Genomic DNA, 23900 nt, shown 5'->3' on the forward strand with positions numbered 1-23900 from the left:
AATTAGAAGCCACAGGGGAAGGAGGGCAGCTGTAGAATCATAGGGTTGGAAGGGACCTACAAGACCATGGAGTCCAACCCCCTGCTCAGTGCAGGAAGCCTGATTCCCAGGCGGTCTCCCATCCAATACTAACTAGGGCTGACCCTGTTTAACTTCCAAGATCAGATGAGATCGGGAGGGGTGGTCCACTATCCCTAGAATACTCAATTATGTCCCTGGACTTCTGGAATCCCTTCCCTCCACCATTTTTTTCCTGTGACTTAGCAAACAGAAACAAGGCTTGAAAAGTTTTCAAAATGATATATTCTCCAAGCAATGCAGACTTCCGGTCCCTGCTTACATCTGAGACCCCATACAATCACTGGGGTGGGGGTTGTTGATCCTCTACTACTTTTGAGCTCAAACCTGCTGCTCTTTCATTCATAATGAAAAGGGAAAGAGACAGTATGAAGTCCAAAAAGCAGCAAAGGTAAGCAGAGCAAAGGGGGGGGGCGCACACCCCATTCTTTTCTACACACACCTTCCTCACTTTCTTTTTTCTGATGTGCCAGAACTCATTCAGAGTTCGAGGACAGCAGAAGTTCTCAGCTCCTGATGTCACATTTTAAAATTTCTTTCTTCCTCACCACCAGCCTGAAAGATAAGTATCCTATTCAAGCCCCACTCAGCATTGGTTTGAGGTGGATTCTGATATGACAGCTGGCATACAATGTACTGGGCTGAATTAAAGTGTGGCTTTAGCCTGCCCTGGGAACCTTCAGGGTATATCTGGTCAAACCAGATCCTCCTAGATGAAGAAAAATAGCTCTACAAGGTCACCCCAAATGCCAGGAAAACAAGTTGTGGTAGGGTCACAGGTAAATAACCCATCTGTCCTCAACTGATAGGCAAACAAATCAAAGGGAAGAGTATGAGATTACATGAGTAAAAGAACAAAAAGCTATAGAAAACAGATGGCTGCCTCCACCGATCCTTAACATTGGCAACAGAGCTGTAGTGAGGCAATATGGCACTGGAGCGAAATAAGCATGTCTCTAGATACCATAATAAAGACATTAAAATGTGCAATCCATGATTTAAAAAACAGATCAGAATTCTGCACCAAGGTAGTCCCATTTCAGCAAGAAAAAATTACTTCTGCAACCCATATTACGCAGATTAAGACAATTTGCATGATTTCCCTTGATAAACACAATCATTCTCTCTGTTTCTGATGTTCAGGCTGCATGTCATTGCTTATGTAGCCAAAATGCCGCCACCTACACAACAGAGCAGGGCTGCCATCAGTACTTTGCATCCTTGGGCAGGTGGCAAGGCCCACTGCTGATGCCTGCCTTCTCCTACCCCCCACCCCCATTTTTCTGCCTCGGCACTCCAAGCAGTCAGGCTGCTAGACTAACCACCATTTACATTTCTGCAATTAAAAAAAACTACAGGGGGGAAAAACTTTTTAAAAGGGGGAGAACAGCCCACTGAGGACTGAGCATGACCACTGGCCACATTACATTGACTGGCTGTTGAGAAGAAAACTGGGTGGGATGGGGAATGGAATGAAGTTATGGGAGGAGACCAGAAGCACTCCACACTGCAACATTTTGTTGCAAGTCCCACTTGTTTATTCTGTTGCTACTAATCATGGTGCAGGGACTGATTGGGGCACTCCTCTAACTCACGGGGAAAAACACGCAGCAACTCTTCTGCAAACCCTGGTGGAGGAAACATCTGAGGCAATCCTCTAGCCCATGGAATACGCACACATGGGAACTCTTCTGCCTTAGGAGATTTCAAAGGCTTTGTCCACACACCTGCAAGTTTATCTTCACAACCATGTAGATCCAGAAACTTGTTTTGCTAAAAATATGAATTGGAAGCTGAATTATTGGGCCAATAGTGTTTTCAAAATTGCAGCATATGTACATAAGGGTTAATCATGCTCACAACCTCCCAGAAGGAAAAATAATTATGCCAGCAATAACTGCATTCCATAGAGATTAGGTCCACCCCCTAATCATTATGAGTTATTCTCTCTCCCCTCTCCCACCCTCTTCCCTCACTTTTTTCAGTTTTGGGATTGTTAAAAGAAAACAGGATGAAAGAGATGTCGTTCTCAAAGAAAAAAGGAGAAGAGGAAGCACCAATGTGCGCTGATCCCAGGATATGTAGTCAGGAGGCATGAAGTTTAAATGGAACAGTGAATGAGATTGGGGATGGGAAGTGACTCAGACCTCTCAAATGAAGAGACACGAGACTGAAAAGCTAACAAAAAGACAGATCTGCATGCAAAAAGGTGAAAAAGGGCTCTACTAGGACACCTGAAGTAGAAGAAACACAGCAAGAAGATGGCTGACTAGCAGTGCTGATGTAGGAAAAGCCTGGTGTATGGAGACAGAGGTTTTCTTTGTGTTTAGTTTGTGGTGATGTGGCATATCAGGAAGCCTTTTCCAGGAGGAGAGGATGGCGCTTGTGCCTGTGCTGCCTTTGGGAGCATGGTCTGACAGTCGATACAATGGGCTGGCACTCTCGCTATTGGCCCCAGTCAAGAGGAGGCAAAGAATCAAGGCAGACTGTGAGCCTCCCAGTAGCTTCTGGCGCTTCCCTGGAGAGGCCCTCAGCACAGAGGCCCTTTCAGCAGGCCTGCCGCAGAGAGCAGGGGCTCACCTTCCCCTCACAGCCTCATGTGAGTGGCCACCGAGTTGCTACATTTATCAGACTGAAGACAAACACAGCTGGATCTTAGCCCTGCTCCCCTTCCGGGGTGATGGACAAGGGGGGCATCTTCCACCTGTAGGAAAAGAAGCCATCTTCAGCCCCCGCATGGGCCCAAGTGCCTGCCCGTAGGACTCTGCGTCTTCCTCTCTTGGGGGGAGCCGCTGGGGCTCTCCCCACCACGGGCGGCCAGCTCAAAGGAAGTCAAACACCCCGTAATTCTTGGCTGCTCAACAGAAAGGAACACAAAAAGGGGCGAGAAGAAAGAGGGTATGTGTTTAGGGCAGGAACAGTGAGCTGGTGCAGAAAACACAGGCGAGCAGCAGAGGCCCCAGGCAGATGCAGATTAATGGGTTAGAGAAAGTGTTAGGGGACTGGCACAAGCAAGGCGGGCTCGCCTCCGCCATCAAGTCCGGGGTGGTCAGGAGAGGCTGCTGGGCCCAATCGCAGGCAGGGATTAGAATCAAAACTTTTAGTTCAGTTTATTTTGTTTTCCCTTTTCATAATTACCAAGACCAAAACAAAAAAGGACATCCCACACAGACTGCGTCTGGGCTGTTCCTAGGAGACACACTGATGGGGGCAGCAAACACGGGGACAGAGGAAAGGACGGTGTTTCACATTACATCCACAAAGAACTCACTGGGGTTGCCCATGGCCATTCGGAATGACTGTCTACTGGCCGTCAGTTCAGGGGGCACAGAGGCCAGGTCTCGGCCCGGGGGAGCACCTGGGGGCCCCAGGGCAGAAGGCGGCGGAGGCATCAGGAGCATGGGGGCGCTGTAGAGAGGCGGGAGGCCGGGAGGCCCATACGACTGCTGGCTGTGATGGCTGCGGATGCTGTGGGCCATCGAGTGGTGGCTGCGCTGGCTGGCCGGCACTGAGCGCTCACTGGCTGCTCGCTCCCGCCGCATGCTGCTGCGGCTGGTGTGGTCCGACTCGCTGCCACTACCGCCCGACTTGGACTCGCCGGCCTTGGGCTCTCGCTCCTTCCTTCTCTCACTGCCGCTGCGGTTTGAGCCACTGCTCCGACTTCCTGCACAGGGAAGAGGAATCAGGGAGGTGCCTGCTATGGAATGTTCTTAGCTGCTTAAGAGGGGTGGGGTGGGGAGAGGGCCAGGCTCACTAGAACAGGCATGAAGAATCTCACAGGAATGCAAGTATCGTTTGGCTGGATCAGACCAGAGGTCCACCTAGTCTAGTGTTCTGTTACCAAAAATGGCCAGCCAGATACTTCTGCATGCAAGGCATGAAGGCATCACTGCTCCTCTGTAACCCCAGCATCAGGCAGATATTCCATTTACCTACACCAGTTCATAGCAAATGACAGACCTAATTCTCCATGAATCTGCCTGTTCCTTTTAAAAAGCTTAAGGGCTTAACATGATCCATCATCCAGCCTCTGCCAAGTTCCCCACAGCAACCCCAACTGGGTTATTTAAAATTTTGGAATATTTAGGGAAAGCTGAGAAACAAATCTGGTTTGATCTACTTTTATAGATGCTTGCTGCTTCAACTTTGAATTTAAAACTTTCATTCAGACCATACTGGCCTGAGCAGAGGAGTGTTTCACAACATCCACTCCAAGTATATGGTGAGCTTTATTTGAAGCAAAGTTGATGGGATTTTTGCAAATAATGGGAAAAAAACAGTCAGAGGTAAATCAATTATTTCTAGATTTTACCCCCCAAAAGCATATGCCCTGAGTGATACTACTTCTGATTTTGGATGTTTTGGATCCATAGTGAAGCAGACATTTGAAGTCTTGTAAATCTGCCACTGAAGACTATCCAGTTGAAATGCATTTGGCAAACACCTAAATTAAATTGTACTATTTGCCCTTATAATTTGAAAGTATGAATAGGTTGTGAAATGTTTTGTCTGCCTTATAATTCGTCCATATTCCTGAGAAGTTGGTTCAAAAATTGACTTTTACTTGCACCCTCTGTTGTGCAATTTTAGCTACGTTTTTATAAATTTTTATAAATATTTTATAAATCTTATTACATTATTGTTACTTGTGTATATTTGCAGTTTTCTCCTGATCTCTTATTTCCCTTCAGTTTTTATTGGCCAGGAAATTATCTTCTTAGTTTTACTTTACGTTCCCCACAGCTTCTATTCACTTGTACCCATCTTACTGAATGTACCATCTCTGGTGGGTGTATCTATGGGCCACCGCCACCAAAGATGTCATTTGGCCCAAAGGGCATTTTCCCAGGGAGAGTACAGTGGAGGAAGGAGCCTCATAATTAGAACCAAGAAAACTGCTGGGTGCTCCTTAAACTTATGTCAGCTCTTGTGATGGGAGGGTAACTGTAATCATGCATATGTGCCCAAGACTAAATGCAACAAAATAGAGATGTCTGTGCTTACGAGTTTCACAGAGAAAGCAAGAAAGCAGGCATATTCTTCTGGAAATATGCACAAGCAGATCTTAATGGAACCTCCACTTTCTGAGGTAGTATATCTCTGAATACCATATGCTAGGGACAAACAACAGGGGAGGATGATTGCCTTAATGCCCTGCTTGTGCATTGTCTGAAGCATCTGGCTGGCCTCTGTTGGAAACAGAATGCTAGACTAAGGAGATCTTGATCTGATCCAGCTATGTCATGCTTATGTTGTCATGTATTTATTTGTCCCACTCATATCCCTCTTTACCAGCTCCCATAAGCTGTCCAAAGCAGCATACAACTAAAAACCATTAAGAAAGAGCCTTGTGGCACCTTAAAGACCAACACATTTATTTTTTGTTAATCTTTTATTATTATTACATTTATATCCCGCCATTTTTCCTCTTTCAAGGAAGCCAAAGTGGTTCACATGGTCATCCACCTCTCCATTTTATCCTCACAACAACCCTGTGAGGTGGGTTAGGCTGGCCCAAAGTCACCCAGTGAGCTTCATGGCCGAGTGGGGAAAAGAACCAGGATCTCATGAGTCCCAGTCCAACACTCTAACTGCTACACCACACTGGTTAAAGTCCCACAAGACTCTTTGTTGTTTTTGCTGCATTAGACTACACAGCTACCCTTCGGAAATTAAAAACAACGAAACACTAATTTAAAACAAATGCATGATCACACAGGAAGTAAAACATTCCCAAAGGGGCAAAAGGCAAATCAATCATAAGAACATAAGAAGAGCCATGCTGGATCAGACCAAGAGTCCATCTAGTCCAGCATTCTGTTCACACAGTGGCCAACCAGCTGTCGACCAGGAACCCACGAGCAGGACATGAGTGCAACAGCACCCTCCTGCTCATGTTCCCCAGCAACTGGTGTACAGAGGCTCACTGCCTCTGGTACTGGACCTAGCACATCGCCATCAGGAAGCCATGGATAGCCTTTTCCTCCAGGAATTTGTCCAACCCCCTTTTAAAACCATCCAAATTGGTGGCCATCACTACATCCTGTGGTAGCAAATTCCATAGTTTAACTATGTGCTGTGTGAAGTAGTACTTCCTTTTATCTGCCCCGAATCTCCCACCAATCAGCTACATGGGATGCCCTGGGTTCTAGTATTATGAGAGAGGGAGAAAAATGTCTCCCTATTCACATTCTCCACACCATGTATAATTTTGTACATCTCTATCATGTCCCTCATTTGCCTTTTTTCTAAGCTGACCAATGCCAGATGTTGGAACCTTCCCTCATTGGGGACTTGCTTTAGCCCCTGGATCATTTTAGTTGCCCTTTTTTGCACCTTTTCCAGCTCTACAATATCCTTTTTTGGGTGCCGTGACCAGAACTGTACACAGTATTCCAAGTGTGGTCACACCATGTATTTGTATAAGGGCAGTATGACATCGGCAGTTTTATTTTTTATTCCCTCCCTAATTGTGCCTAACATGGAGTTTGCCTTTTTTACAGTGGCTGCACACTGGGTTCACATTTTCATCAAGCTGTTCACCACAGTCCCAAGATCTCTTCCTTGGTCGGTCACTGCTAGCTCAGATCTCATCAGGTTATACCTGAAGTTGAGATTTTTTTGCCCCACCCTACATCACTTTACACTTACTTACACAGAAGTGCATTTGCCATCTGGATGCCCATTCTCCCACTTTGAAGAGATCCTTCAGGAGCGCCCCACAATTCCTTTTTGTTTTAACCACCCTAAAAATTTGTTGTCATCAGCAAACCTGGCCACTTCACTGCTCACTCCTAATTCCAGATCATTTATGAACAAGTTGAATACAGATACAGATTCCCTGTGGGACCCCACTATTTACTTCCCTCCATTGGGAAAAGGTACCGTTTATTCCTATTCTCTGCTTTGTGTTCTTTAACCCTCTTATTCCATGACTGCTAAGTTTGCTCAGGAGTCTTTGGTGAGGGACTTTGTCAAGAGCCTTTTGGAAATCCAAGTAAACAATGTCTACCAGATCACCTCTGTCTACATGTCTATTGACACTCAGGGTTGCCGAAATAAAAGCATTTAGGCAGCATCAAACCACCACCGAAGTAGGAGCCAAATAGATTTCCTTGGGCAAGGCATTCCATAATGTGGGAGCTACTACAGATAAGACTCTGTTTTCCTTTATTTCAGCAAGCTTCTCCCACCTAAAGGAAATCCCCCAAAGTCTAATCAATTCACACAGCCTTCAGATCAGCTACTAAAGGTTCAGTGTGCCTTTGTCTTCCAGGCCTTGATCATAAGATACTAAAAGAGGATCACAACTGAGCACATACAGGTTCTAACATACTCAGGATCTTGACCCTAATGGAGGTCTGGCGGAATAAAATAATCCAAAACAGACCGGGCCCATCACTCGTCAGGCAGAAACAAGGCTGCTCCTCAGAGGAAACTCAATTGTTCAAACTCAACAAGCCAAGTCAATTACCAGCAGATACAATGTTCTTTAGAGTGCAGGCAGAAGTCCTGTGCATGTTCTAGCTGGTACACATTTACCTTCACTGTGCTGGCTGCCTGCACTGCCCCCTCCATAGCTGTAGCCTGGATCAGGAAATCCAGGATGGGGGTTGTACGGATGGGGTGGCGGGTACTGGTATGGGAAAGCCATGGGCCACGGGGCAGCTCCTGGGTGGGGTAATGGAGCCAATGTGTCCTGGTCAGATGCACCACTGGATCCATCGTGGTCATGCAAGGACAGGCTGGCCATGTCTGCAAAAAGGGATAGAAAAAGGACAAAGGTTACTAGGAATTGGCAGTTATGCAGGGGCACAAGGCGGCCTTATCTTCATCTCTCACCTATTAAATTACAGCTGAACTAAAAAGTAGAGTGGGGAGGGACAAATGATATGGGAAGATGATTACTTCATGATGAGGATTAGTGCTTGGAAATTAAAGCTCTCCAGAGGGGGTGACTGCCACGTCAAGCTGCCATGAGGCTGGACAAAAGGGAAAGGCTTGAGCAATCTACAGGAGTCCGCTCTGTGTGCCCTTGTACTTCTGCTCACCCAGGAAACAGATTGCCACATGAGAGCTGGCAAGTACCACCCTCTGACGGGGTTTGCTCCACCATCATCCCTCCCCACACCACCCCAGCCCAGTGCCAAAACAGGGGTCATACTGCCGCAGAGATCGCCAAAGATGTAGTAGCATTGCTCCGAGAAGGTAATCTTGTTGACAGTGTGTCGGATATAGCCGGCCTTCAGCAGGTTGCTGGCATACTTGCGGGATTCTCGCCGGTCTGTGAACCCTTCCACATGATGGTACAGCCAATCTACCACATCAGACCCTGTCAAGAGACAGAAGCAACAGGGACTCAGCAAGGCAGGACGGGCACAGCAGGTCATCTGAAAGAAGGGAGGAGACAGGCTGCCTCAAGCCTCCTGTTGCTGCCATGGTTCAAGTCATTGGGTACTACAGCAGTGGAGTGGAAGACCGTGGCCCTCTGGATGTGGTTTAACCCCAGCCCCCATCAGCCCAAACCAGTATGGCCAATGGTCAGGGACTGTGGGAGCTGTAGTCCAGCAACATCTGGAGGGCCACAGGTTCCCCACCCCTGCTCTATAGAAAGATCCATTCACATGGTGTGTCAAGGAGTCCCACGGTCTCCATGCCCAGCCTGATATATGCACCCTTACTTGGATGTAAAGCCCACTGTGTTCAGGGTGTACAAAACTGCAGCCAAAGAACACTAAACTTCTGTCCTATTTTATTAGTGGTGGATATAGATACGGTTTAGGACTACTAAACATATACTACTTGCATGATTCATTCTGAACCTGAAGAATTTTGACTGGGAGCTCTGTGTTAGCAAAGTGGGAAGCATACGTCAGGTAGCAGTTAGTACACATTGGAACAGCATGGGAAGTGGTGAGGAGAGAATCATAGAATCATAGAATAGTAGGGTTGGAAGGGGCCTACAAGGCCATCAAGTCCAACCCCCTGCTCAATGCAGGAATCCAAGTCAGAGCATCCCTGACAAATGGCTGTCCAGCCTCGTCTTGAAGGCCTCCAGTGTGGGAGAGCCCACCACCTCCCCAGGTAATTGGTTCCACTGTCGTATTGCTCTTACAGTCAGGAAGTTTTTCCTGATGTTCAGCCAGGATCTGGCTTCCTGTAACTTGAGCCCATTATTCCGTGTCCTGCACTCTGGGATGATCAAGAAGAAATCCTGGCCTTCTTCTCTGTGACAACCTTTCAAGTACTTGAAGAGTGCTATCATATCTCCCCTCAAGTCTTCTCTTCTCAAGGCTAAACATGCCCAGTTCTTTCAGTCTCTCTTCAAAGGGCTTTGTTTCCAGTCCCCTGATCATCTTTGTTGTCCAAAGGTCTTGGCAAAGCAGCAGTTGATCCAGACAAGGTGCAGAAGCTCCTCCTGACTTGTTTAACCACACCTTGGCACACCTAGTGCAGTGCTGTGGCTCAGAGGGAGAGTTGTGAACTATGAATTTTGTGGTCCAAAATCTCTTCGCAGCCTTGAATTCAGTTTAGACAAGCCATTATTCTCTTCAGCCTCAGCTCCTCGCCCATTCCATCTCTAGACATAATATGGCCTACATAATATGGCCTACCTTACAGGGGTGTTGCATTAAGATGACATGAAGCACACTGAACACTTGAAATGCCCTAAACGAATCCTAAATATTATATATTATTATTTTTTTAATTATTATTCCTCAGCCTAATCACAAGGATTAGAATTATTTTTTTTTAAGAGTGAAAGCGGAGATTCTTAAGAATCCAAATTTAGCACCAGATTCCATGGATAATTCTGCAAGAGAAGCATCTCTGAAGATGAACAGATTTGCATGCTGTTCCCCAGAGTTAACTTGTCCTCCTTACAAGGTGACATTTCATTTATCTGAAATAAAAGTTAACACCGTAGCTGCCTGGGAGACACGCTGAACGACAAGCGTCCCTCCCACAACACTCCCGGGCTCCGTTTGGGCAGAGGCCAAGCCTTACCAATGAAAGCATTGGGGATGGTGATCTTCAGCCACATCCGGTCACGTACCTCCAACCCTGACTCTGGCGAGGCCATGGCTTTGACGATGGTGGCCATGTCGCTGTGGATGGACAGGTGAAAGTCATCGAGGCCTGTGGGTCGGACGGAGGGAAGGGAAGCAAAGATGAGAGGGGATGGAAAGGCAGAGGAGCGCATGGAGGTGCCACACACAGAGCGATGAGGGCCAGGCAACAATACATCACAGGCATGCCCCAAAAGCTATTCCGCTTCTGCAATCCCTCTCTGAACAGAACTCCTCCTGGCAGCCCACCTGCCAGTGCCTTTTGGTATGTACATCTCATACTGGGTGGGTGAGAAAGTTCAGGCCACCGTTTGCCTTTCTCTGATAAATCGTTAGCTGTAGTCTTACAGTCTCCAGTGCAGTCCAGCCTATTTATCCTTCTAACTCAGCTCTTCCTTTAGAAAGCTCAGAACAGGCTAGCCAGGCACAGATCAGGTACACGCTTACCTAACTGCAATAATGCCACAGCATCAGGTGATCCCACTATGCTGAAAGGTTAGCCCCTGGCCAAAACCCAATCAGAGGCCAGCACTGTCCATACCATTGCTGTTTTCTGCACAATTCACATCGTTTCCAACAATATCCTGTCCTCTCTTTGTTCCTGAGCTCTCTTTCAGAACAGAGGTAAGTTCTCCTATTCTGGTATGATATCACATCTACCGACATCTTTCAGCATGTGCAGAGTCATGCATTTGAGCAATCCAAGCTACTCAGGGTTGTTCTGCAACTCTTCCTCATCCTAAATCAGCAAGCCCTTTGTACAAAGGACTCCACAGTGCTTCAGCACCACACACAGTCATTATCTCAAGCCATTCATAGGCCACAATGCATCCCTAGGAAGGACAGCACTCCATCTCCCCCTGCGTTGAAAAGACGATCACACTGCTGCTTGCTGATGTGATGGCTTGTCTAAAGGAGACAAGTCAAGATGTTTGCAGGGGTTCTCTTCCCTTCGTGGAATTCACCTGATTCTCACGTTGATCATATAAACACATCAGGAAAGCTCATAATCCCAAGGTGAGCAATCATATAAACAAACCTGCTACCTTTTGCTTAGTTGAGCATCACACAAGCCACTCCTCCTGGCTACCTCCATGTGCCTCTCTCCTCTAGTTCCACATTTGAAATATTTAGCCCCTAAAGCATTCCAAATGCTTTACAGAAGATGAAACAAACACCCCACACCAAGGAGCTAAGGGGAAAGTCATCCTTTGGGGAGGAGCAGACCCTTCTTCCAACCCTCAAACTGGCTTTTTGCCCATGTGCGTGTATTGCTCCTATCAGGCATGGCGTGCGGGTGACTGGAAGCCAAGCGGGGTGGGAACACACAGGCACAAAGACTTACGTTCGGTTTCTGGGATGGAGCTGGTGATGGAGGAGCTGGTGGAAGTGATTGTGCTCATGGATGGGCTCATACCGTACGCTGGGTAGGTGCCAGTCATCGCTGCGGTGTGGGAAACCCAGGCTGCTGGGTCAATGGGTCGGATGGGCTCACCTAAAGGGAACACATAGGATGTGAGGAAGTCCCCTCCTCAATAGCCATCCCCCTCACCGAACCCAACACCTCTGGGCAGCCCTGTCCTTCCCCACCATCGGCCGGGACTCACCCGGATCGGAGCATGGAGAGTCTGGCCCAGCCCAGATCCGCTGGGGAGCAACTGGGGGAGAAAGAAGAGAGGGAGGATCAGCAACAGGGCTACAGAGGGAGAAGCTCCCTCTGTAGTTGTGGCAGGTGTGGATCAGGAGGCCTGAGAGGTATATGTGGGGTGTTGCTTCCATGCAGGGAATTGGCCGCTAACTTGGTGGCTCAACTCGGATGAGATGAGGGAGGAGAGGACTGACTGGGCACGGGGTGACAGAAAGTGGCAGCACAGAGGGAGATAGGAATTGACAGCAGCACAGAGGGTCAGAGAAAGAACGGTTCAGAACCTCCATAACTTTTCCAGACACTCGGAGCCCATTTATGCAGTCAGCAGAAAGAAGGAGTAAAGTTTCTCCAGGACTGTACCTCTACAAGCTACCGGGGAGGGATCACACCTCAAAGTCTCTCTACATATAGAAAACTAGCATCCCCAGGAAGAGGGTTCAACCTAGACTTCTCCCCAAAGTGCTACTTTTCTAGGTGCAAGGAGTCACCCCTCCACCCCAGAGAAGAAGCATTCAAACATTCAACCTCCATCTGCATCCTTGTAGTAGTATAATCCAGGAAAAACTTTATTACCACTTGATACGATACAAAATCAGCCCTCAAGCGCAACACTAAGCAAACAAACAAACAAAAGCAAAGCACTTACTCCTGGGTAATGAGAAGCAGCCCCTGGGGCTGGGATCCCAACACTTGGCAACTGTCAACGTGATGGGCCTGCAGCAGAAACACAAAGGCTGTCACTGCTACCAGCCTCGCTAAGCCTAGTTCATGGAGTGGGCATCCATGGTGGCATTTCGAGCCTTCACAGAACAAGAAAGAAGAAATCCCACCCAGTTTTCTGCCCACTAAAAATACTGTCTTAAAACTCAGTGCTGGGATACCCTGATAGAACAAAACAGGGAAACTGCTGAGAGACTCTTACTTGCTTTGGGGACTTTTAATAGTGCAGAAAGGGGAAATGAAGTGTCAAGGCCAGAGAGCCTGTCACTCAACATTAACAAAATTCGTAAAACCCAAATTATGGTGCATCTAGAACAAATGATGGCTGGTGACATTCTCTTTGCTCACACATGAATGGGTAGCCTTGGGCTATCTTTTCTGGCAGAACGGTATTTCTTGCTCTGTTATTTCATTAACTGTCCTCCAAGCATGACGCCCTGAGCCTGCTTTGCACAGCCAGCATTCCAAGATGGCTCTAGACCCAGAGGGCACTGCTTAGACAATGAGGAGGGGTTGCATCATCAAACCACAGCACTCAAGCCTGCATTGCAAGATGCCCTGGGGCTGAGGAGGGAGGAAAGGCCACCTACCCTGGCTTGTGCACAATCTCCCTAAGCACTCTCACAGCATCGTCGTTGCTCATGTTCTCAAAGTTGATATCATTCACCTGCAAGGATAGATAAAATGTGTGAGCCCGACAAAAGTGTATATGTAATATACAAACACACAAAGCTGCCTGATGCAGAGTCAGATCATTGACCCATCTAGCCCAGTATTGTCTACTCTGACGGGCAATGGCTTCAGGCAAGAGGCTTTTCCCATCCCTGCTACCCAAGATCCTTTCAAAGAGGAGATGCCAGGGAATGAGCCTGGGACCTTGTGCATGGATATAATGTTGACCCAGCTTGTGGCTGCTGTGAAATTGACAACCTCCTTGTTAGGCATAATTAGGAAGGAAATCAAAAATAAAACTGCCAATGTCATACTGCCCTTATACAAATACATGGTGTGACCACACTTGGAATACTGTGTATACTTCTGGTCATGGCACCCAAAAAAGATATTGTAGAGCTGCAAAAGGTTCAGAAAAGGGCAACTAAAATGATCAAGGGACTGGAGCAACTCCCCTATGAGGGAAGGTTCCAACATCTGGGATTGTTTAGCTTAGAAAAAAGGCAAGTAAGGGGGGGCATGATAGAGGAATACAAAATTATACATGGTGTGGAGAATGTGGATAGGGAGACATTTTTCTCCCTCTCTCATAATACTAGAACCCAGGGTAATCCCATGAAGCTGACTGGTGAGAGATTCAGGACAGATAAAAGGATGGACTTCTTCACATATTTCATAGTTAAACTATAGAATTCACTTCTACAAGATGTAATGATGGCCACCAATTTGGATGGCTTTAAAAGGGGGCTATACAAATGCATGGAGGATAAGGCTATCAATGGCTACTAGTCCTGGTGCTATATAATATAGTATATAATATACTATATGCTACCTTCAGTATCAGAGGCAGCATACATATGTACACTAATTGCTGGGGAATATGAGCACGAGGTCACTACTGCACTCATCTCCTGCTTGTGGGCTTCTCAAAGGCGGCTGGGTGGCCACCGTGGCCCCATCTACATGGCACCGCTTTCACCCCCCACCCCGTCACAACTGCGCAGCAATTCAGCCTCGAACTAGCATCCCCTACGATACACTCGCGATTTACTGCCCGCTTCCCTAACAGACTTGCCATGCCCATTTTTTGCCATTATACTTAAATGTGCAGCAGTGCAGTCCCATGTGCATGGGGGTGCAACACTTCATTGGCTGTTTTGTATTTTAGGGCTTCAGTTGTGTCTTTCCCTCCCTCGTTAAAAATTAGTTGTTCTGTGCTCCTTCATTTCCATGCCATCTGTCATTTCCCCAGCCTGAGACTCTCGCGATGGTTCGCACCCACAAGCGTGAGTGGTACGTGCCTACCTATCGCTCCAAAATGGTGGCCACTGAGTCTAAAGACAACCATTTGCGAATATACGAAGCTGCAAAAATGTGTGGAAGTGTGATTAAATAACTGAAAACACCCTCGCATCTGTGAAGGGCCGGGGGGAAAAGGGGCGTCACAGAGCAATGCAAGCAGTGCACACACCTACAACACGCCCACAACAAAATGCAAAGTCGGTTCGGGGAAAGGACAGATGATCTGCAACTAACCTGCAGCAAACGCAAAAAATCGCAGCAAAACGCCACCCTGGAAATCCGCAGTTTCTGGGAGAAAACCACGGATGGCTGTGAAGTGACGACTGCGTCATCTGTCCCGAGGGACCATGACTAACAGCCGCCCTGGAGTAAAAGGCTCATGTAGATGGGGCCTGTGTGAACAGAATGCTGGACGAGATGGACCCTTAGTCTTATCCAGCATGGCTCTTTGTATGTTCTTAACCATAGGCAGAATCCAATGGGGTGCCTACATTCCTGCTGATACCTTTATCCCCCAAATCTGGTGGATGAATTGCCAATTCTGTTGCGCAAACAGGACCCACCATGTACGCAAGGGACATTTACTGCTTCCAAGGAGAAGCCCCAAAATGAGCGGAAATGCTTCTTTCTGGAAGAAGGCAGGGAAGGTAGAGCTCCCTTATACAAGTTCCACCGACTTCTTTCCTTCCTTCCAGAAAGGAGCATTTGTTTGCTTGTTTAGGGCTGCCCAGGAAGTGCCAAATCACTGTTGTGCAAGCAGTGGGGGCTGCTTGTGCAATGGAATTAGCAGCGTGTAAGAGAATCAGTGGGGGTGTAAGCACCCCGTTGGATTCTGACCCATGTGTCTACTCCAAACTCTGGCCCCTAGGATCAGCAGTGTTTGGTCCTTGCCTCTCAACAGGCAAGTTTCCAGCTTCTGACGCCTCATTTGCACAATCAAAATCTAGAGGTCATCATCGTCTCAGATTTATCTTGAGATAACAACCAAACCATTTATGGACTGCTTACACAACAAGATATTCCATCAGCCATTGTGATTATCTGGGGTCATTCTGAATCCAAAGGGTTTACTGTATCTTAGCAAACTGCCATTAAAGAAAGTTACAGCAAAAAAGTAATCACTTTACAATTTAAAACTCTACTAGTAGACCATCAGAAGTCGAATAATTTTCCATACATCCTTGAAACTTCATAGCACACATCTATAAAGCACTGACAAGAAATTTAGATGTTCTGAAAGATACATATTTATCAGTGTTAGACAATAGGAAACAAACCTTTACAAAAGATGACCTTCCCTTCAATGATTTTAATGGATAAATATATTTGGTTCTAAGATCATTATAGACAGAACATTTTAAAAGTACATGGATAACATCTTCAGTTGATACAGAATTATAATCACATACTCTATCCTTCTTAGGGACCCCCTTATGCCAACCCACCCAATCTGCCAAAGGGAGAACATTTAATCTTGCCCAAGTGAAGGCTGCTCTCATTTTAATATTTGGTAGATCTACCAGATATTTTGGAAGAGACAGGTATGAAGGGATAAAAGAGGCATAGTATTTATTAGACTGACAAACCTTAATCCCAGCCACCTGAGATTGCATCTCAGTATCCTTAAGCCTTTGGAGAAATATTACTTTAGCTCTATCATATCCTTGAGTTAAGAAAGAAGAGGTAGAAAATCCCAAATGCATGACAACCAATTGCATTTTTTGCTTCCATGAGTTTGGACCCATCTCTTCCAGTACCATCAGAATGAATGCTGATTCTTGCTTAAAGATTATTTTTAAGCAAAAAAGGAAGGCTTTTGGGTCATTCATGGGTCACTGTGCTTCTCTATGGAACTGTCAATTCCACCCTCCAAAGATGCCAACACTGCACACTCACTCTCCCCATATATTCTAGGTATAAGTGAAAAGCCTGTCTTGCCAAGGCTGTTGACATACAATTCACTTCAACTTCTACTTTGTCCCTTGAATTGGAATTCAGAGGTTGTTATCACAGGATAACAGATACTACAGCCTGGCTTTTCCCCTTGAAAGCAAGCCCTCTTGGATTTCGAGCTCTCAGAGTAAAGCTTTAAAAAGATACCTGCAACAACATGTCTCCTGGCTCAATTCTTCCATCAGCTGCCACAGCCCCTCCTTTCATGATGGAGCCAATATAGATGCCACCATCACCACGCTCATTGCTCTGCCCGACAATGGAGATGCCCAAGAAGTTGTACTTCTCTGAAGAAAAAGGTGTGTGCAAGTAAGAAAAGCACCAGCCAATTAGCACCATCTAATTAACTAGCGAAGTGGAATAGATACTAAGTAGCTATACAACTTGTTGCTTATGGTATCTTTCAAATGACAGAAAACTGAGACAGACTGCAAACATTTTGGAGGATGGGAGGGTCATTCTAAATTATCTTGTTTTATTTATAAGCTAAAAGAAAACTGCTAAAAATGGGAACTTGCAAAAAAATGGCAAAGCCCATTTGATGCTGCATTATGAAATATTTTATTGATTACAGAAGAAATCCAAGTAGTTTGCTCTTCAGTAATTAGGTCTGAACTAAAATCAAGTATGTGTGGGCTAGGGCACAACATTTTAAGGAGGAAAAAACACAACCTGTATTGTATTCAGTGGAAATAATTAGGCTCTTTTGGGAGGATGGGGGCATGATAATTGCCCTGGCTCTCACACATAGAGGGGCCAGAACAGTACACTCTAAGAAGAGAAAGAAGGGGACTCAAAGACGCATTCAGTCCCTGGTCTAGTCAGAGCCTTTAAAAGGTCCTGGAAAGCACCCATGATGGATGAAGGAGGGTTTAGAATTCAAAATTGGCAAAAAGGGAATTTCAGAAATAGTCACAATACCTTTCTGGTCTAGTAAAACAAAAAGACTGGAAAAGGGAACAACTTGCAACAGAATCAGTTTTTTAAAACAACAATTTTTACCCTGCCCTGCCTATGTTCAAGGGAGCTAATGAGACTAGATTACATGTTTAGGTTAATATCTTCAGGGAATTTTTTAAAAGTTAAGCACAGCCTCCCGATTATATGAACCACTTGGCCACAGAACAAGCTGGAGAGGAAGGGGTGGGGAGCAAGGCTTGGGGGGCGGGGGGGGGGGGTGAGGGGAAACCCACCCAGGTGAACATCTGCCTTGGAAGCTTTTACACACATCTTGCCTGGGTACTGGGTCAGAAAAATGCCAAGGTCTTTCCTAGCCTCAGTGTTATGCAAATCAGCTTGCCCATTTCCTTCCAAAACACTTTAAGCAACCACCTGTACTTACCCATGTTGAGGGTGACCGTGATAATATTCAACGACATGGTAGAATCCGTGATGCTGCTGAAGGACGAGGACTACAACAGAAGGAAACAGAATAAAACCCAAGACATAACAACTTACCCACCAGCCACAACAGTGACGGCAACAGTCTCTGGATCCAGGAACTGGGAAGAGGATGGGGCAACAATGCTCTCAAAGGCTCTCCCATCTGTGATCACACCTACCCCATTCTTAGAATTTGGGCCAAGCCCTAAGGTTTGTGAGGCCACTTGTGGCACCGATCCTTGCCCCAAACACCCTCCCACGGCATCTCACCCGTTCTATACGTGGCACTTTTTGTTTCCGCCGACGCCGTTTGTGCCTTCTCATCAGGCGGGAGGCGCTGCTCTGCTCTGTGGAGCTGCTGAACCTACAATGTAGAAGCAAAAGCATGATTCACAAGCTTGCCAACAGGACAGGGCACAAAAGCCTAGCAGCCATGGAAGACATGAGCTCTGGGTTCTAGGAACAAAATTAGAAGAGTCTGGAGAGCCATCTCCTGCACAAGACAGGGTTATCTCATCCACTAACACACCCAGCAAACACAGATCAAATGATGCAGTAGAAACAGGCAGAGATGTAGATCCATCACAGAAAGGCGTTCCAAGAGCAAATATACCAACTTGGATAATCTGGCGAGAGACAAGCCACCTACTGCAGGGAAAGGTATTCTACACTATGGGACCAATATGACTCCACAGGGAAATTCCTTCCCCAAGCATGGTGATCCATCAAGCCTGTAGGAATTGTGGCAGTTTGGGGCAAGAGATTCTGATAACTCAATGTGGTTGACAATAACTTAGGACATCTAATATAAAGAACCCATTTTAGTCCTGAAAGCAATTAGGGTGGGTACATTGACAGGACCGCAGGGAATCTGCAGGCCTGTCTTAGGATAGTGCTTAGGTGCCATGAACAAGATTTTTCAGAGCCTCACCCCAGGAATATTTGTAGGAAGTACCAGCAACAATCCTGTGTGTGCCACCTTATATGTTAACCTAATGTTCACCTAGGATTAGAATGTCTTTATCCAATGAACAAATCACCATGTTACACAGTAATTTACGTACACAATGCCGAGACATGCCCCAAACTTGTATGAGGTTTGATTAGTTTGATTAGTTGATTACATGGGGTTTTGATTAGTTACTTTGCTTAATACATATTAATATGAAATGCAAAATCCATGGTCAAGCAAGACCTTTATTAGGAACAACCTAATGGAGTTGTGGGCAAGATCTCACGATCTCTTCATTAGACAAGATGTTACAAAAAGCAGGTTCAGTGGAGGAGAGGGAAGGGGAGAAAAAAGGCTGACTTAATGTAGAGGTCATGAAGTCTGTGTGGTCAGAATCTTAAGATGGAGTAGAGCAAATGGAATAGACTTAAATGAGTTATACTCTACTAGGTTTCATGCAGGTTTCAGGTTACACCTACGACTGTTGAGACAACTCAACAGCCCAAACCAGTCCATATCATCAGCCTATGCTCAGAAAGGGAACTGGAACTGAAGTGTCTCTATCATTTCACCAACCTGCAGTCACTTTCTCCCAAACCGTGCACCCTCCTGTACCTGCTGGTGGAATCATCGTCATCTGAGTCAAAGAAGCTGGTGGTCTCCAGTTCACTACTCATAAGGGTGGAGGAGCTTTCATAGCCACCTAGTTCCCGCCGCCGTTCCCCCTTGGCTGCTCCATTCACCCTGGCTGCTGGAGTAAAGGGAGGAGAGGGTCAACAGTTGAAGGGACAATACAAAAGAGGTAGCTTTCCAAACATTAAACAGAGGCAACCAACCACTGACTGTCTGGAAAAGGAGCTGTGGTTCTAGCTCTGAGGAATCACAACCTATCTGGGGACAGAAAGTGTGGTGGGCCTGCAGATGATGGCATCTTCACAGAACACTGTGCAAACTGGACTGCCCTCTGTAGCAACTGCAAACAAAATTAGTCAGCATGCAGCAGGAAAACTATCTGTCTGAGTCTACCCAAAGGGATGGGGAGAATGGCATAGTCAAAGTTTGGGGTGGGGGGGAAGGGATACAACAGCATAGCAACTGATATAAGCAAACTATTTCCACTAGGAGAAAACTAAGTGAACCCAACTTTCACTTCAAACAAGACATGGCTCCAAGGGAGGTTCACTCCCCACACTGGCTTGTCAGATTCATTTTTCGTCTCTATTTTAAAAGAGAATAATCAGCCTGCCCATTTGGTAACATGGCCAGCTGTGTAAGGAGGTAAGCCTTGAAGGGGCATGGGGTTGCTGTAGCAGATTACAGGGTAAGACCAGAGCAAAGACACTTGGGGTGGGGTGGGGGCAGTAGACGTGGAGCTCCCAAGGTAAAATAATCCTTTGACATGGAGATGCACCTCTGTCCTTCTGACACAGGCTCACAGCAACACAGTCCAATGCACAGGCTGCAGAAGAGAGCAGAGCTGTGCGTGGGGCGGGAGACCCTCTGGGAGAATTCTAGGAGAAAACCTCACCGTGCTCAGGCCCATCTTTCCTGCGTGGTCGTTCCCTCTGTATTGACACCACCGAGTCAGTCTCTGTCTCATTATCCAGGTTCTCTCGACTCCCCCCAGTGTTGGGACTGCAAGTAAAGACATATCTAACAGGAAACTGTACATGTACATGCTGGCACCTCCTGCAAATCTGCTCAAAGAAGCCTGGAGCTTAAAAGAAAGGCCAAAGGGCCAACTCAGACAGGCAGAAAGCATGCCATGCAGTCCTTTCTGGATTATACTACTGCAGACTGCAGGATGGGGATTGCATATTTGACTTCATACTGCCCACACCACGTTTAAAAAAAAAAAAAACAGAATCCAAACACATGCTATCCTTTCTATATGTGAAAAGCTAGCATATCAGGGAGAAAGCTAACCAAGACCCTTCTGCCTGCTAACGTTCCATGTACAGAGATTTTAAAAAAAAACTTGGGAGAGCACTCAGACAGGTGAACCCACACTGGCTCCTTGAAGTAGTAGAGTCTAGAAAGGGTGGTACCACACATGATTTCTGCATGTTTAAATTGGCCAGGGCTGATGCCAATGGTTAGCCAAGGGGTCCTCCAGCTGCACCTATACACATCATATTGCGCCGCCAAGAACTACATGCCTACCTATCCCTTCCCACAGGCCCAGTACACTCCAAAGGAACATATGGAAGGAATATTTCCCATCTCTACCAACCTCAGATGTTCTCCCAGTTATACAAATATTCCCTAAAAATAGGAGGGCCCTTACTGGCACCCCCCCTTCCTCCATTCCAGCAGAGTAGGCCTGAAGCCAATCTATGTTTTGTAGTGTAAGGCAGAAACATATGAAATATTCTTATGCTGTGTCAGGCCTTTGGTTCATCTGGCCCACTACTCTTTACTCTGACTAGCAGCAACTCTCCTAGGTCTTAGGCAAGGACATTTCTAGGCTCTCCTACCCAAGACCCTTTTTAACTGGAGTCACTAGGAAATGATGGGACTTTCTGCATACAAATCTCATGCTCTGCCACTGAACTATGGCCCCTCCTATATGTGGCAGAGCTGGGAGTAAGAGCCCAGCATCCCAGAAGACTTGCATCATGCTTGGTGCCTAAAGAGAAAAGCTGCCTGATAGGTGCAACAGCTTTCAGGTTCCTTTGCTGATCCAGTGATAGACAGCAAGAGTTCCTGTCATAAGGCTGACCATTACAATGGCACCCTGCCTCAGGAATGATCCCTGCTGCTTGCCTCAGGCAACGGCCCTGCTTGAGGAGAATGGGATCCCATGCCTACTTCCTGCAGGGAAATCTGCTCAACCTTCTCCCTACTCAAACCAAGACTTCTCCTTGCGCCCCTGCTTTACTTACTGAAAAGAAGGAGGCCTGGAGTCCCCTATACCTCCGGTACGCTCAATGGATGGTGGCAGCTCTGGCTGATTGTCGGCACAGACAGACCCGGCATCTGAATGAGATCCTTCAGCAGACACCAGCTGTAAGGAGAAAGGGCACAAAAGATAAATCAATCTAGACAGATAAGCAAGTTTACCATTTTGGAGGGCAGGGGAAGAGGTAAGGTTCAAAGTTAAGCAACCTGTTAGACCAGAGCATCTATTTAGTGATATCACATGAACAAAGATGTCACTCAGAGCCTGTGTAGTTGGGACAGGAGCCAAGGTCACTCTCTGATATCCAAAGTCTAACCAAAGTATAATGTACTAACAAGGCCCAACCAAAGCCAGTAAACGATCCCACAGTACTCCCAGAAGCACCTGCAAATAGTGGCTTTGTAGGAGGACAAACTAAAAATCAGCTCAGGAAAAATAATCAGATCAGATCGAGGCACTCTTGGATGAACTGTATTTTCAAGATCTGTTTCAATTCAGGTTTAGGCCTGGGTTTGGCACTGAAACTGCCTTGGTCACCCTGTGGGATAACCTCTGCCAGAAAAGATCCTGTTAAGATCCTGTCAGCCAGTGTGGTGTAGTGGCAAGAGTGCTGGACTGGGAGCCGGGAGATCTGGGTTCTAGTCCCCACTCAGCCATGGAAGCTCACTGGGTGACTTTGGGCCAGTCATGGACTCTCAGCCCAACCTACCTCACAGGGTTGTTGTTGTGAGGATAAAACAGAGAGGAGGAGGATCGTGTAAGCCACCTTGAGTTCCTTGCAAGAGGAAAAAAGGTGGGATATAAATGCAATAAATAAATAAGTAATTATCTTGGACCTCTCAGTGGCTTTGATACCATTGACCATGGTACCCTTCTGGAGAGGTTGTCTGGGTTGGGCGTAGCCGTACAGCTTTACAGTGGTTCCACTCAGAATTGAATGACTGTTCCCAGAAGGTGGTGCTGGGTGGTTTCTATCCAACCCCATGGCATTTATGCTTAGCCCCCATGCTATTTAACATCTACATGAAACCACTGAGTGATATCATCAGGAGATTTAGAGTGCAGTGCCATCAGTATGCTGATGACAGAGAGCTTTTTCTCTCCCTTTCATCAGGTCCAGACGATGCAATGGAAGTGCTTCGTACTTCCATTGCTTCGTACTAGCACGTAGTTTGTCTGTCCAAGTGAGGATGTTCAACCTGTTCTGGAAGGGGTTGCACTCCCATAAAGAATCAAGTTCATAATTTGGGAGTGCTTGTAGATCTAGCTTTGCCATTAGAGGCACAAGTGTTCCCTGTGGCACAGAGCTCCTTTGAATGAGTTCAATTCTCCAGCGCCAGATGAACAGCATCCTAGAGTAATAAAGGAACTGGCAGAAGAACTCTCGGAACCACCGTCTATTCTCTTGGAGAAATCATGGAGGACGGGGGAAGTGCCAGATGACTGGAGGAGGACTAACGTTGTCCCTATCTTTAAAAAGGGCAAAAAGGAGGAACCTGGGAACTACAGACCAGTCAGTTTGACATCAATCCCTGAGAAAACTCTGGAGCAGCTTATAAAGCAACCAGTCTGTAAGCACCTTGAAAGCAATACAATGATTACTCGAAGTCAACATGAATTTGTCAAGAACAAATCCTGCCAGACGAATCTGATCTCATTTTTTGATCAGGTAACCTCCCTTGTGGACTGTGGGAATGCTGTGGACATAATATACCTCGACTTCAGCAAAGCTTTCGACAAAGTGCCCCATGATATCCTGATCAGCAAACTAGGTCAAAGTGGGCTAGATGAAACAATGATCAGGTGGATCCATTATTGGCTACAGAATCGGACTCAAAGAGTGCTTATCAATGGGACCTTCTCAAACTGGGGAGAGGTAACGAGTGGAGTACCGCAGAGCTCAGTCCTGGGCCCAGTGCTCTTCAACATTTTTATTAATGACTTGGAGGAGGAGGTGCAGGGAATGCTGATCAAATTTGCAGATGACACAAAATTGGGCAGGAGCTAATATCCTGGAAGACAGAAACAAAATTTAAAGTGATCTTGATAGGCTGGAGCACTGGGCAGAAAACAACAGAATGACATTTAATAGGGATAAATGCCAAGTTCTGCACTAGGAAAAAGAAACCCAATGCACAGTTACAAGATGGGAGATACTTGGCTCAACAATACTACAAGTGAGAAGGATCTTGGAATTGCTGTAGATCACAAGCTGAATAT

General features: G+C 46.5%; 1 protein-coding gene across 5 annotated transcripts in view; it reads right to left on the reverse strand.

The window, feature by feature from the left end:
- Positions 1–1514: 1514 nt before the first annotated feature.
- The window catches only part of DVL3 (dishevelled segment polarity protein 3), a 68565-nt gene continuing 46179 nt past the window's right edge, over positions 1515–23900 (reverse strand). The window contains exons 3-17 of one of the 5 annotated variants that reach the window (XM_084847673.1): positions 21664–21785; positions 20307–20413; positions 19394–19529; positions 18097–18190; positions 17786–17855; positions 16591–16730; positions 13107–13183; positions 12443–12510; positions 11756–11806; positions 11494–11643; positions 10087–10218; positions 8243–8410; positions 7621–7833; positions 3350–3742; positions 1515–2932 (exon numbers count right to left, since the gene is read on the reverse strand). In XM_084847673.1, coding sequence (XP_084703799.1) covers positions 2901–2932; positions 3350–3742; positions 7621–7833; positions 8243–8410; positions 10087–10218; positions 11494–11643; positions 11756–11806; positions 12443–12510; positions 13107–13183; positions 16591–16730; positions 17786–17855; positions 18097–18190; positions 19394–19529; positions 20307–20413; positions 21664–21785 — 1953 coding nt within the window. In that variant the 3' untranslated portion in view covers positions 1515–2900. Of the gene's footprint in view, positions 2933–3160; positions 3743–7620; positions 7834–8242; positions 8411–10086; positions 10219–11493; positions 11644–11755; positions 11807–12442; positions 12511–13106; positions 13184–16590; positions 16731–17785; positions 17856–18096; positions 18191–19393; positions 19530–20306; positions 20414–21663; positions 21786–23900 lie in introns of those variants that run through there. The other 4 variants (XM_084847670.1, XM_084847669.1, XM_084847672.1 and 1 more) reach the window with 4 other exon arrangements.

Source organism: Heloderma suspectum, chromosome 3 (assembly GCF_057233095.1).
Source record: "Heloderma suspectum isolate Gila_16-S chromosome 3, 16-S_ref, whole genome shotgun sequence".
Classification (NCBI taxonomy): Eukaryota; Metazoa; Chordata; class Lepidosauria; order Squamata; family Helodermatidae; genus Heloderma; species Heloderma suspectum.